The 13,435-nt window shown below is 37.4% G+C and overlaps 1 protein-coding gene across 1 annotated transcript in view; it reads left to right on the top strand.

Annotated features, from left to right (window-relative positions):
• Nucleotides 1–13,435, top strand: part of LOC113530442 (probable phospholipid-transporting ATPase IIA) — a 46,889-nt gene that overhangs the window by 601 nt on the left and 32,853 nt on the right. Inside the window, exons 2-10 of the mRNA XM_026920428.3 lie at nt 3,943–4,087; nt 5,425–5,538; nt 5,638–5,746; nt 9,027–9,085; nt 10,607–10,658; nt 11,876–11,970; nt 12,053–12,133; nt 12,229–12,304; nt 12,409–12,485. Coding sequence (XP_026776229.1) covers nt 3,943–4,087; nt 5,425–5,538; nt 5,638–5,746; nt 9,027–9,085; nt 10,607–10,658; nt 11,876–11,970; nt 12,053–12,133; nt 12,229–12,304; nt 12,409–12,485 — 808 coding nt within the window. The remainder of the gene's footprint in view (nt 1–3,942; nt 4,088–5,424; nt 5,539–5,637; nt 5,747–9,026; nt 9,086–10,606; nt 10,659–11,875; nt 11,971–12,052; nt 12,134–12,228; nt 12,305–12,408; nt 12,486–13,435) is intronic.

Genomic DNA, 13,435 nt, shown 5'->3' with positions numbered 1-13,435 from the left:
TATTTTTAAAATTTATTTATTTTTAATTCGCGAAATGAGACGCTTGTTTCCTTTCATTGTGTCAGCTAAGACTCATTTTAGCTAGAACATTTAACGAATGCAGTTTAGCCTACATCCTTGTTCCGGGTCTTATGGGTCCGTGCAGGTGCATGTTGTTGTTTTTCAAGACAAAAAAAAAAAATAAATGTGAGAAACATGGCAGGTTTTCATTTGTAAAGCAAGCTTAGTAAATCTAATCAACGCTGCATGTCGGTAAACTAAGTGGGCCAGGCTGTGTATGAAGCTATAGCTGTGAATGGCTCATAATAATAACAATAATAATCAGTATTCGAGTCAGCTTCATAATGCATGCTTTTGTTTCAGTAGTCGCAGTTTCGACGCTAAGAGCTTCATTAGAAATTACTGCTCTATACGGCTTAAATATGTCATCTTAATTATCATGGTCTTGTAACTGAAGATGGGCGTGTGTATAAGTATACAGTACATCCTGTCATTCTTCATCTTCAGTAAGGTGCTTTATGCTGGTCAGGGATGTATTGGTTAAAGCCTGTCCACTGGGAGCACTGGGTTCGAGAAGTGGGGACACACCCTGAATGAGACGCCAGGTCATCACAGGGCATCATGCACACAAATCAGCATAAATAATTCAGTCAAGGTGGGAGGAAACCAGAAAACATGGTGAAAACCCAGACAGACACAGGGAGAACATATAGAGAAAAAAAATGTGTTGTCTGAGTGCTTGTCTATTACCTCCCCAAAAGAGTTTCTGGACTGATGGTAGTTTGTGACCTTGCAATCCCAGTATCAGAATGTAATTTTGATAGACTTCAAAGCACTTTTGTAAGTCGCTCTGGATAAAGGCGTCTGCCAAATGCCGTAAATGTAAATGTAATCGCTACACAGAAAGAAAACCCGAGCTCAGGATTGAAACAGGGACCTGTGTGCTCATGCAGACGGTAAACCCGAGCTCAGGATTGAAACAGGGACCCTGTATGTATCAGATACCTGTGTGAACACAGACGGTAAGTCTGCGCTCAGGATTGAACCAGGGACCCTGTGTGCTCACGTAAACCTGAGCTCAGGATCGAGCCAGGGACCCTGTGTGCTCACGTAAACCTGAGCTCAGGATCGAGCCAGGGACCCTGTGTGCTCACGTAAACCTGAGCTCAGGATCGAGCCAGGGACCCTGAGTATATCATTTACCTGTGTGCTCACGCAGACGGTAAACCCGAGCTCAGGATCCTGGAGCTGTGAGATGGCAACTCTGCCCGCTGTGCCACCATCTCATCCTATACAAATATAATTAGAATACATTTTCACCTTTCTTTTACATAAGGGCCATTGTATAAACACCTGCACATTCTGCTATTACAGTGACATGACCATCATTTACCTCAGCCAAATGAGGTAAGTGTTAGTCCCATGGTTGTATCAGCAGGCTAATGCTTTCATCTATCAGTAAAAAGAGAAAAGTATTAACAATGCCTAGCATGGTTGTCAAATACGTGTCAATTACAACTACCGTAGATGCCTAATGAGAAAAGAAATGCTGCTTACATGCTTGCATTTAACACTGAAGCGACATGAAAAGGCCTTGACTTGCACAGGCCTGTCATTTTGTCAGATTTGGGATTCTGTCTGTTACAGAAATGTTTCCAAGGCTCCATTTACTCAAATAACCTTCAAGTACTTGTACACTCTCTCTTTTTTTAAACAAGGGCTCCTTTTAAAACAGAAGTAGCCTAGTGCCAAACCCTGATTTTAATTTGTTGCTGTACGAATGCGTGTGTGTGTGCATGTTTGCTTGAATTGGACTGGCATCACACCTGAGGTGTATTCCCACCTTGCATCTAGTGTCCCTGGGATAGGCTCCGGATCCACCATGACCCTGTCCAGCATAAAAAGCTTACTGAAGAAGAATGAATGAATGAATCAGACTAATAAATTATATCTTACAAACAACACAAATTACTACACAGGTTACTACACAGGTTACTGTTTACATTGACTAGAAATAGCCTAGTGCCAAACCTCAGTCTTTTTATGTAGTTTACACACTTTTTTTTTAAAGAAATTTAGAGCTATGTGCACTTCATAAGGGAAGAGAATATTAAAAACTATTTGCAATGGAAATTATCTGAAAGAATTTAAGGCACTTCAAAATGCAAAGAGGAAGAACATTATAATTTTTTTTTTTGAACCAAGTTCACATCTCCACCCTCTGTACTCAGTATATCTTCATTTCCATGAATAGGTACTTTAATAAGTGGTCAAAACAATGACTTAACAATTACGCTCTATATTATATTCTGACATGTAAGAAGAAAATGCTGTGTATTTGGAAGGTCATTTTTATTCAGATAGGAGTTGACACAGAACTCTGTGCCAAACATCGTCTTAGATATGAAGCTTGTTTGAGAAGGGAGGTGGTTAGTAGATAAATGTTACACTATACATGGCTGAAGGACTTACTGTTGAATTCACAGTGTCTGGTTGAGAATGGAAGAAATGGCTATATATATATATATATATATATATATATATATACACTTTTGAAGTAAAAGACATGAATTTTGTTAGTATAAAACCCTCAGCTTTTTCCCCTTTGGAGATCTTTCTGGATATAATCTCTTTTGCCTCGGTGATTTTTTTCATGGCTGGTGTATATGGTTAACTATATTACTTCTTCAATGTGTGAGATATATCTACACAGATACGTGTAGCTCTCTGTTGTTGCTTTAGTTATTCTGCAGTAGTTTTTGGTTAGTCCTGTAGAGATCAGTGTTGGTTCCTACAGTGTGAACAAGGTAACATGGTGGTTATGTTGTAATCGGGCATGGTCATGCATTAATATTCTGAGGAAATGAGTTAATATTTTAAAGCCACAAACTAAGAGAGATGACCGTGAATTGTGTAACCGAAAAATTGTCACTACAAATTGTGTAACTTGAGCCTATGGGTCAATATGTGGTGGGAACGTCATACATAATATGTAGTCTCTAGTTAATTATTTGGAGGGATCATTTGCATAAGGTGACGGTAGCTAATGCTGGGTCCATGTCGCAATGCCAGTGACTTCAGTATGACTGTGCGTCATTCCAAAACATATTATTAAATCATCTTTCTGCTTAGGTTCAGAGGCCACATAGGTGTAATTTAACTCATAGATTTAATATATTAATTCATGGCCATGACAAACTTAATTCAAATATATTCATTTGTGGTCATACCTTGTTAAACAAATAACCGCCACGTCACCTCAGTGGCTCTGTAGGTTCCTCTAACAGCTGCAGAACTCTCTAGAGTTTATCTATATGGGAAAAGAAGTAGCCTAGTGCCAGAGCACTGATGTTAGTGATTTACCTACTGAATTAGACAAGCAATACAAAATGACTTTCATTGAAGTTACTGCTTACATAGAATAGATTTTGCCTGTGGTTGAGGCTTGGAAACACTTTTATTGCATTAAGTAAAATAATGTCATTTTCCTGTCATGGCCTTCTTCCCCTATAATATGTCGTCACTGGGGCTACAGCATTTCTCTGTAAAATGAAATGCTTTTCTCTCTTTATTCATATTTTAATTTAGCAGAGTTGCTTTCAGTTGACTCTTTAGCAAAGCTCATTATTAGCAAAGCTCTTATTTTTCTAGAGAACATGATGTAATTTATCTGAAAACCTTTCCAGCTACGTGCACTTCGTAAAAGAACCAAGGAAGAGAATATTCAAACCTGACCATTTTTGTAGTCACTCTATTTGGAGAAGAGCTAGGGAAAGCATTTGCAATAGAAACTGAAAGAATTCAGTGCACATCACAGGGGAACAGACGAAGGCAAAACGTTTGCTGTAAACGTAATCTTGTGCCACATGTATTGTTATTGGTTTCTTTAACAGCTGTATATGCTTCAATTTGGATAACAGATATATAATATGTATTTTGCAGGTGCTGCCCCTGGTCGAGGTGCTGTGGATCGGGGGAATTTCGCCCTCGGACAGTATGGCTAGGCCACCCTGAGAAGAGGGAACAGCGGTACCCAAAGAACGTCATCAATAACCAAAAATATAATTTCTTCACCTTTCTGCCTGGGGTAAGACACAATAAATGTTCACCCAAGAGTACAGTGTTTGTTCTTTGTCTTTTGCAACACACTACTACAGGCGATTCGCTTAGGACACTTGATATGTTTTCCATATTTTCCTAAAGCTAGCTAATCTTCAGTGATTTTCTTACACAGGCCCCTCCTGAAAAACATCATTTACCAGATTTTTGTTTAAAAAAATTTTGCATGGCAAATAACCTTAGATTTCGTATCGTGCTTCTGTATGTAAGAATATATCTGTCGCTGTGATGGTGAATATTGAGGCACAACAACCATTGAAATCTCATTAAAAGATTATATAATTTATGAGATTGTGTAATTTGACAGCGACAGGTGATAAGTCACAGGTATGTCAGTTGAAATCTCCTGAAAAAAAGCTTTAGCTAACTCTTTTGTCTGTCATTAAATAGAAATAAGAAAAGAAATAAACAATAGAATATGTCATGTTTGATGCAGTGCTTTGTGCTTTGCTAAATGATCAAACTATAACTTTTTGTTAATAATGTAATTAGTGCTGACTCACTGGCCACTTTATTAGGAGCACTTGTACACTTGCTCATTTGTGCAGTCTCACTGAACGATACTGTGCATTCTGAGATGCTTTTCTGCTCACCATGGCAGTAAAGAGTGGTTATATGAGTTACCGTAGCCTTCCTTGCACCGCTTGTACCAATGCATTCTGTGTAATCCCTAGAAACTGTTGTGTGTGAAAATCCCATCTGGCACCAAAAACCACAACATGGTCAAAGTGACAGATCACATTTTCCCCCATTCTGATGTTTGATGTGAATGTTAACTGAAGCTCGTTACCTGTATCTACATGATTGTATGCACTGCGCTGCTGCAACATGATTGGCTGATTAGACATTTCCACTAATGAGCAGGTTCACAGGCGTTCCAATTAAAGTGGCTGGTGAGTTATATCAGCACCTCAAATCATTAACATAATTATACTGTTGTCATAAGTTTTTTTTTTTCTATTATTATAGACACATTGCTTACATATCCTCAGAAATGCTCCATAGTGTACATTAAGTAAAATGTTGAGTTACGCTTTATTTTTTTGTGAATCCTTTCAATCACCTCAGTATTTTCATTTCACTTGCTCACCTCCCTGCATATTTGCATAAGGTTTACTTGTTGTTTTGAGTGTTTTTCTTCAAGGAAGGAGGCTGACGTATTTCACTTATTTGCTGTAGAATGAATAGCTTTCCAAATAATGGCATTTGGTCACATTGTCATTATAAGACTGTCTACATGCAACCATAACCATTAAACATCATCCCAAATTTTTGTTATGAAAATATGACCCGTTATGTTTGCAGGTGCTGTTTAACCAGTTCAAGTACTTCTTCAATCTGTACTTTCTGCTGCTGGCCTGCTCACAGTTTGTGAATGAACTCAGACTTGGGGCTCTGTACACGTACTGGGTTCCACTGGTGAGTCGAAGCCTTTTCTGCCTGTGGTGCCCTTTTTTTTCCCCCAGTGAAATATTTGCAACCCCCTAATGTCTATATGCATTTTTTCGTTTGGTACAGGGCTTTGTATTGATCATCACCATAGTGAGGGAAGCAGTCGAAGAAATCCGATGTTTTCTGCGGGACAAAGAGGTCAATTCACAGATTTATAGCAAGCTCTGTACAAGAGGTGAGCTGTTGTTTTCACTGGAATGCCATGCAGCTGGACGAGGGCTAACAGTGTTTGTCTCAGAGAATAGATTAGTTGTTGTGAATGTACTTATGCTATTGTCAGGATTTGGACAGATGTTACTGAATATTACTATCGGACCAGCTTTGGCTTCATTTGATTTGACAGATTTTCCCACTGTTTTTTACATGCTGTAAAAATCAGCATGATCAGCAAAAATCAGCAAAAATCAACATGCTGTAAAAATCATGTGTGCTGCCATCATTTCTGTGATGTTTGTATAACAGCAGAAGGTTGCTGAGTTGTTTCTGGATGTTAGTATCAGATCAGTATCACGTATCAGCTTAGAGCTATGATATCGGTGTTATAAACAAGTAAGAGTTTCAAGAACAATGAACTACTTGCACTCAGGCCTGTGACACATTTCCGTTTTGAAATTGTGCGGTTCTCGAGTTTCTGTTAGCGCCGTTTACCGCTGTCTGCACAGCGTCTTCGAGATTTACCGCCTTTAAGCTTCCACAGCTTCCCAGTAGGGCTGGGCGATATAGCAACAAAAAAAAAAAATCTTGATTTTCAACTTTATGACCGATTCTCGATTATGATTTAAATACTTATTTGCTCCTACATAATGCAGTTATAAATAAATTGCTTAATTTTTTAAGTTTTTTTTATTTATTAGGATGAACTTTGGAAAATGTAGATGTGCAAATCATCTATAGCAAATAGTGCAAACAATGTTTTTTTTTTTAAATATAATTTCTTTAAATAAGAGCAATTGTTTGCACTATTTGCTATAGATGGCACTGTTACTATTTTTGCACAACTTAGTGAACCCTCCTTTCTCAACGGAGTAAATGGGAACCAACCTTTAAATAAGTTATACCGTATATACAAGTATTAGCTTTAGATTAATCAACACAGACATATTTATTTGTTAAATCTAAAACACTGACTATACAGTTCACTGTTTGAGAAAGAAAATATACGTCACTCATCCGAGTCAGCTGCCTAACGTGTTGCTAATAAAATACAAACATTGGGGTGTCAACTGTCAAACGTGCCGAGGTCGAAAATTACGACTCGAATTACAGCTTAGGATGTAATGCAGCATTATATTTCACATAAACTTGTTCATCTGACTTTTCAAACTTGTACCAGTTCCTTATCTCTGAAGTGATATTTGGATCTTTCTTTGCAGCTCAGTCCTCGGCGAAGTCCTGCCTGTTTATCTTGGCTTTTTTTTTTTTTTTTTTTTTTTTTTTAATCTAAGCATGCGGTGTGTAGTAGGTGTTTATCAGGTTAAAAAGGTCGTGTTTGTCCTTTGTATTGGTTTAAACTTTGAAATAGCATTTATGGATGTTTTAATTAAAAATTTAAATATGCATATATAAACATTTACAATCTCGATTAGAACATTTTGAAAATTGCATTAAAACATTCATTCGAATTAACCAAATTAACTGTGAAAATCACCCAGCACTACTTCCCAGCTCAGAGTGATTTCAGGAGATGATGGTTAGCAAACCTACGTTGCGTCCATTTCACCATTTCCACTCGTACTAAGGTCTGTAGGAGGCATTTCACACCAGAACAGCTAGTTAAACCGACTCAGTTTAAAGCCTTTCTCCAGCTTGCTTGAAGGAGCAAGTGTTCTTACTTATCCGATTGAATGTCACTGACATTCCTCTTTGGGAGCTCTTGCAGACTTTGACTGTAAAACACTGCAATCATGACTGTAGTGAATGAACCAGAAACGCAGGAATCATGGTTAATATAGTGCAGAAGTGTTTGTTCAAGATGCTCAGCATTATACCACAGCACTGTCGAATGCTTGATTCTGATTAGTCAGAAGTGTTCATTCATTTTAGCATAATTGCTGATATGGTGAAGTTTTCTGTGAGGAGATGTTTGATCGAAAAAGCTGTAACTTTACACTTTCCAATGCAGGGAAGTCTTCAGGACAGAGGAGTTTACGCATGACAAGCTGTTTATTAACTTTAAAAGGGAGAAAGAAAAGGGATGAATGTTTATAGCTACTATAGCAACTGATATCAGGAACTAACTTGTTTCACATATAACTGAAAAAAGTACAGTGTGTAGTACTCTAATTATTTTAAAAATTGTAATCATTGGCAAATTGCTGTGGTATAAGAGGAAGAAAACACTTAGGTTTTTTTAGTAGACAGTTATTGGAAAATTATCAACATTGTGTTGCATCAGGCTGCATCACACATCACTGTTATTGTTTATTTTCCTATACCAGTAAACCCTGTTGTGTTTCATTACTACAAATTGTCTTTTGGATTCACCTGCAGAATAGTTTTATTTATATAAAGGCTCCACACAAAATGCTCATGTCCGACTTAAAAATGAATGATGTATCTTGTTCAGTTTGAAGCTGTAGAAGTGCATCCTGTAAGCTGGAATAGTGGTTTCTGTCACATTGTTCCTTGATCTGACATTTTCATTTCATTTAAACAGTGCATTGTGCTGCTGTAGGGCTGTTCTCACTAAGCTGCCTCACTCACTAGGGCAGTAAGAATGGAAAAATATAAAATTTAAAGTGCCCCATGTTCCTTTTTTTATTTAAACCTAAGCTCTGAGCTCTGGCATTCAGTTTCTTTATTATTTTTTTCCTGGTAGATGTTTTAACAGAGCTTAACTTTTTTTTCATATTACTATTAAATTCCCACATTACATTTTCTAACTTCACTCTGATTTTCAGTATCATAGCAGAGTACAATGACCTTTTTGATATCCTAAGTGCACATACCTGTATTTGTGTACATGCTAATGTTTTGCATATGCTTCGTATGAGGGCCCTACACAGGTTATAGGTCGCTGACCTTTTCCAAACAATTTTAGTCATTAATTTGGAGTGGAATGAGAGAGCGTTCTGCCCACTTCCAGAACTCTTGTAAAGACTCATAGGAGGGTATTGTTGAGAAGTAAATGGAAACCTTGAGGTCTGGGAAATCTCAACAGAAACTCTTCAAGTGAAATTGAATATGTACCCATGAATATCCGTATGTGTAATCCATGATTCATGCTTTTGTCACTGAAATACCATCAAATAAATGCCAGAAACATTAGTAAGAAACATCTGTGGGAATATGTATGACTATTGTTTTGTTCACTTTTTATTTCTATTCTGAATTACTATATTAAGAATACTATATTAAGGCATTTTATAACATATAGTATATCATCAATTATCTGCATGCACAGAGAATTAAGGAGTTTGTTGGCTTTGCTAATCCCCTTTCTTGTCTTCTCTCAGGAACCATGAAGGTGAAAAGTAGTGGCATCCAAGTCGGAGATCTTATCATTGTTGAAAAGGTTGGTGTGTTAATCAGCTCTGTCTTTGTAGAGGTTTGAGATCTTGTGACTAATGGCATCTTATCCTAATGAATGCTTGAGCTGTTTTCCCTCCTTTAGAGATTTGTAACTTGACTCTTAAACCAAACATTATGCTGAAACATTTATTTGTTTATTTATTTGTAAAATGAAAAAAAAAAAAGTTCCAAAGTCATTTTTAGTATCTTTAAACATCCTCGGGTCAATATTCAGGTAAGAAAATACAATTTTTATGTTGCTATTATCATAAATGTTATCTTAAAAAACTTAATGAGTGCAAACTACTGAGAGACTAAATCATGTAGCCTAAGGCCAGTGGTTACTTTATTAGTAATCCTGTGTAACTCCTCTCTGGTATTTTGTGTTGTCTTTTGTTAAGCAGTTGCCTTTTTTCCCGTGCAGTCTGCAGCTTGTTGTAAGAAGATGTGGTTGTCGGACATGTAAACTCTGAAGACGTGAATAATCAGGCTAGGTTTCCGTCTGGCACTGTGAAGATATTCTTGCTCAATTAACACAGTTTTATATGAAAGATTTCACACATTGCTCTGAATTTAACCTGAATCCCTAACATGACTGTAAAGCCATTGTCTTTGATAAATATTTAGTGTCTTAATTCAAATTCAAACTATAACTTATTTGACAACAGATATTTACTGTGTTTGATTCATCAGGGGGCAGACAAGTTAGTAGAGCGGGCACCTGGGACAAGCAGATTGCATGTCCGAGTTATCAGTTATTTATTCACAGTTTCCTGGTGGACAAAGTAAAAAAAAAAACAGAAGAAGAAAACTAGAAGAAAAGCCTACTGCTTATTGACTTTGGGGAGGGGACAATGTTTTCATCTGATATGTTTAAACTTAACAGGGTTAATGGTGGTGCCACATGCTTACGAATCCCACCAGGCATGGGCCAGAGGTGCGATGTGGCTGTCAGTAGAATGGTTTTTACCAAGTGGATTAATTCACATGCACAAATGATAGATCTTTTCAAAATCAGGAGCAAGCAGGTATGAGGAAACATTGATGAAACCGAGCAAAACGTCTTTTTTTTTTTTTTTCTTTATATTAATATTTTTCTATATTATTTTATGTCGGAACAGTTGTATAAAGCATTTCACTGTGAGTTGTACTGTGTATGGTTATGCATACAATATAAACTCTATTATAGTACTTAACTAACACACTAGCTTTCCATACATTATGGTATTACATTTGACCATTTTTTAGCCTAGATAGTTTCCAGACAACCGACAAAAAGGGACTGGGCAACAGAGTGGAGCTAGGTAATAAATTTATGATTTGTAAAAGTCATGTGCAATGTTTTGGAACTTGTGCAGCTTTGATAGACTCAAGGCAGCGAACGATTTCCTGTAGGAATCACTCAATAAACAGGGCAAGTAGTGGATGTAATCAAAATGAAATAGGATTGAGTTACTCTACCTAGTAGGTTGTCATGTTTCTTTTTGTAACCATCTCTCCCCCATTCTTTCACACTCCACTCTAGAATCAACGTGTTCCTGCGGACATGATCTTCCTACGGACCTCTGAAAGAAACGGTAAACATCTGTCACTTCATCCCAGTCTTCCCTACCAAAACAAAGGTCAAGAACCAAGTTGGGTTGAAAATATAACTGCAAATTAGGTCAAGGGTTTAGTTTAAAATATGGACAGGCAGCCATTTTATATCCAAAACCTCTCTCTGTGTGCAGAGATGGTGTGCCGGGTCATGCTATGGTTTTTGAATCTTGGTCTAAAAAAGCTTTTGCCTGCTCAGCTTGTTATGGCATAGAATAATCAAATCTCATCTTGACTGAGATTTCTTTTTGTCTTTCAAATGGCAAAGGCAGTTGGCGAGGAAAATCAAGACATGCAAAGCAACGCAGAAAATCGAAAGAATACACAAAACAAACAAATGCAAAGGGCAGAAGGACAGACTATCATCTGAATAAACAAATGACCAAGAGATTGAAATTTGTTGCGTGCTAGGCAGAGTGTTGTTATTTCTAAAAAGTTCAACTGCAAGGTCATCTGGTAAAACAGTCTGAAATAGAAAAGAAGTCGACTTTAGATAAAAATTATTAAAATGTCTGAAGAGTAATATCATAGTTTTTTTTATCTTTCAAATATAACTAGTCTTGAAGGCCACACGTTCAGTGCTCATCAAACTACAAACACAAACCTAAGTAGTATTGTTGAGAGTCCTGACTAAAATCTGAAGTTTTAAAGCTTTAAAGATGGGGGTTGAAACGTGCCTGCTTGATGTGTTGGTTTTACGGGAAGGGGTGCATTGTTATCTGCCCTGCAGATGTAGACCATTAGGTCAATTATAAAGAGCCTAGGGTTCCACAGCCCCAGCAGGATGACACATCTTTAAAATGGGGGCAGGGATGTGAAAATCTTGCATATAAACCAAACTCTAGTTTCAGATGGATCTGTGTTTTTTTCCCCCCCTTAATAGTGTTTAATAACATTTAGAGAAATTTTACCTGATACAGATAGGTAAAGCTGCATGATGATGACTGTGTTATAGGAATTTTATACTTACTGCATAAAATCTCCTGTAAAATACTTGAAAATGTACATATCAATGGCAAGACTGCTCTGGAAGCACAAAGGAATTATGCTCCACAGTGCCCTCTAGAGGCTAACAATGTGCTTTAACGGTTAGATCGAAATGCTTAATGGAAGCCCAGAGAAACTGTAGTGCCTACTGAATGAATGATGCGCTCGTTACTGCCGTAAGTCTGTTTTAAATCCGTCTGTCCTTCTCAAGGCTCGTGCTTCCTGAGGACTGACCAGCTGGATGGAGAAACAGACTGGAAACTGCGCCTCCCTGTGGCCTGCACGCAAAGACTCCCCACTGCAGCAGTAAGTCATTCACTAAAGTCATAGTGTTTAGAGACTGAATATTCCAAGCAGCATTAAATAGATGGCATCTGCTTGCTTCTAGGATCTTCTACAGATCAGGTCTTTTGTGTACGCCGAGGAACCTAATATCGATATCCATAACTTCATCGGTACCTTTACCAGGGTGAGTACAGATGTGCTCATATGAGGCAACGCATTCTAAATGTTAAATGAAATCCCATGAACTCACCAGAAAGCTGTTGCAATTGCTGCTTTTAGGAGGACGGAGACCCTCCAGTCAACGAGAGCCTGAGTATTGAGAATACGCTGTGGGCTAGCACTGTGGTTGCTTCAGGTAAACAAAGTTGTTACACCATATCAGTGCATTCATGTGGGTTCTTATCCTTCACGGATCTTATTTTGTGCTCATTTCCACTGTCTCTGTATCTGCAACTACAGGTACAGTGATAGGGGTTGTGATTTATACCGGCAAAGAACTTCGCAGTGTTATGAACACATCCAATCCAAGAAATAAGGTACAGTTTACAATGAGTTAAAATGTACAATTTTGTGATAATTTTATAATAATAATAATACTACTAATAATAATAATAATGTATACAACATTGCTATTGAATTCTCAAATCTGATTGGTCAGAAGTTGTTCAAATCACGTTTATATTAATGTGCTTATATAGTAAGAGCTCACTCACACAGGCTTGTAAGGCAGATGCTCCACATAATATAGAGCCGGGTTTACCCTGTACGATTTTTGGCCCAATTTTGAAGACAAAAATTGTACGTTTTAAAAGAATTTGGACAGTGTGACAGCTGCTGTTAAGCTCATCTAAATGCCACCAGTAGGAGGATGACATAGGATTATGCAAAACTCACAGCTACTCACAGCTACTGTAGTGGCGATGGAAAATCTCAGAGAAGCTCACACTGAACCACATTTATCTTTATGTGACCCCATTTTCTTGTACAAACCTGGATGGTGCTGATTGATGACGTAAGCAGGATGTAACAATTGTCGTTTAGGAGGACCATCGTAAAAGGATCTTCATCATATAATCTGACATGGAGAACATGTTATCAGACATCTGTTATAGTATTCAGCCAAGATTTTATTGAGATCAACTCATACAGTGTGCCAAGTAGTAATTCTGAAAGACTGGCTTCAGGCTACTAATAAACAAATACAAATGTGTAGTTATTTAACAAAGAAACATGTATGAAAGCCAGGAAAGTCTTACAGTCTCTCTGTAACATGACAAGCTGAGGGTTTTTTTTTTGTTTGTTTTATTAACTTGAGAAATTAAACTTCGTCTTATTAACTTGAAAATTAAACTACTGCACCATCATACCGAACAGTGTTGTATGTTGTGATGTTGTAATGTTGTAATGTAAAGTTATTTACATTAAACGTAATGTAAAGTTATTTACATTAATTAAACACTTGTGAATTTTATCCCCATTTGGCGCT

The sequence above is a fragment of the Pangasianodon hypophthalmus genome, chromosome 16 (assembly GCF_027358585.1).
Source record: "Pangasianodon hypophthalmus isolate fPanHyp1 chromosome 16, fPanHyp1.pri, whole genome shotgun sequence".
Classification (NCBI taxonomy): Eukaryota; Metazoa; Chordata; class Actinopteri; order Siluriformes; family Pangasiidae; genus Pangasianodon; species Pangasianodon hypophthalmus.
Note: the sequence above shows the minus strand (reverse complement) of the source record. Positions and strands in the feature narration are given on the sequence as shown.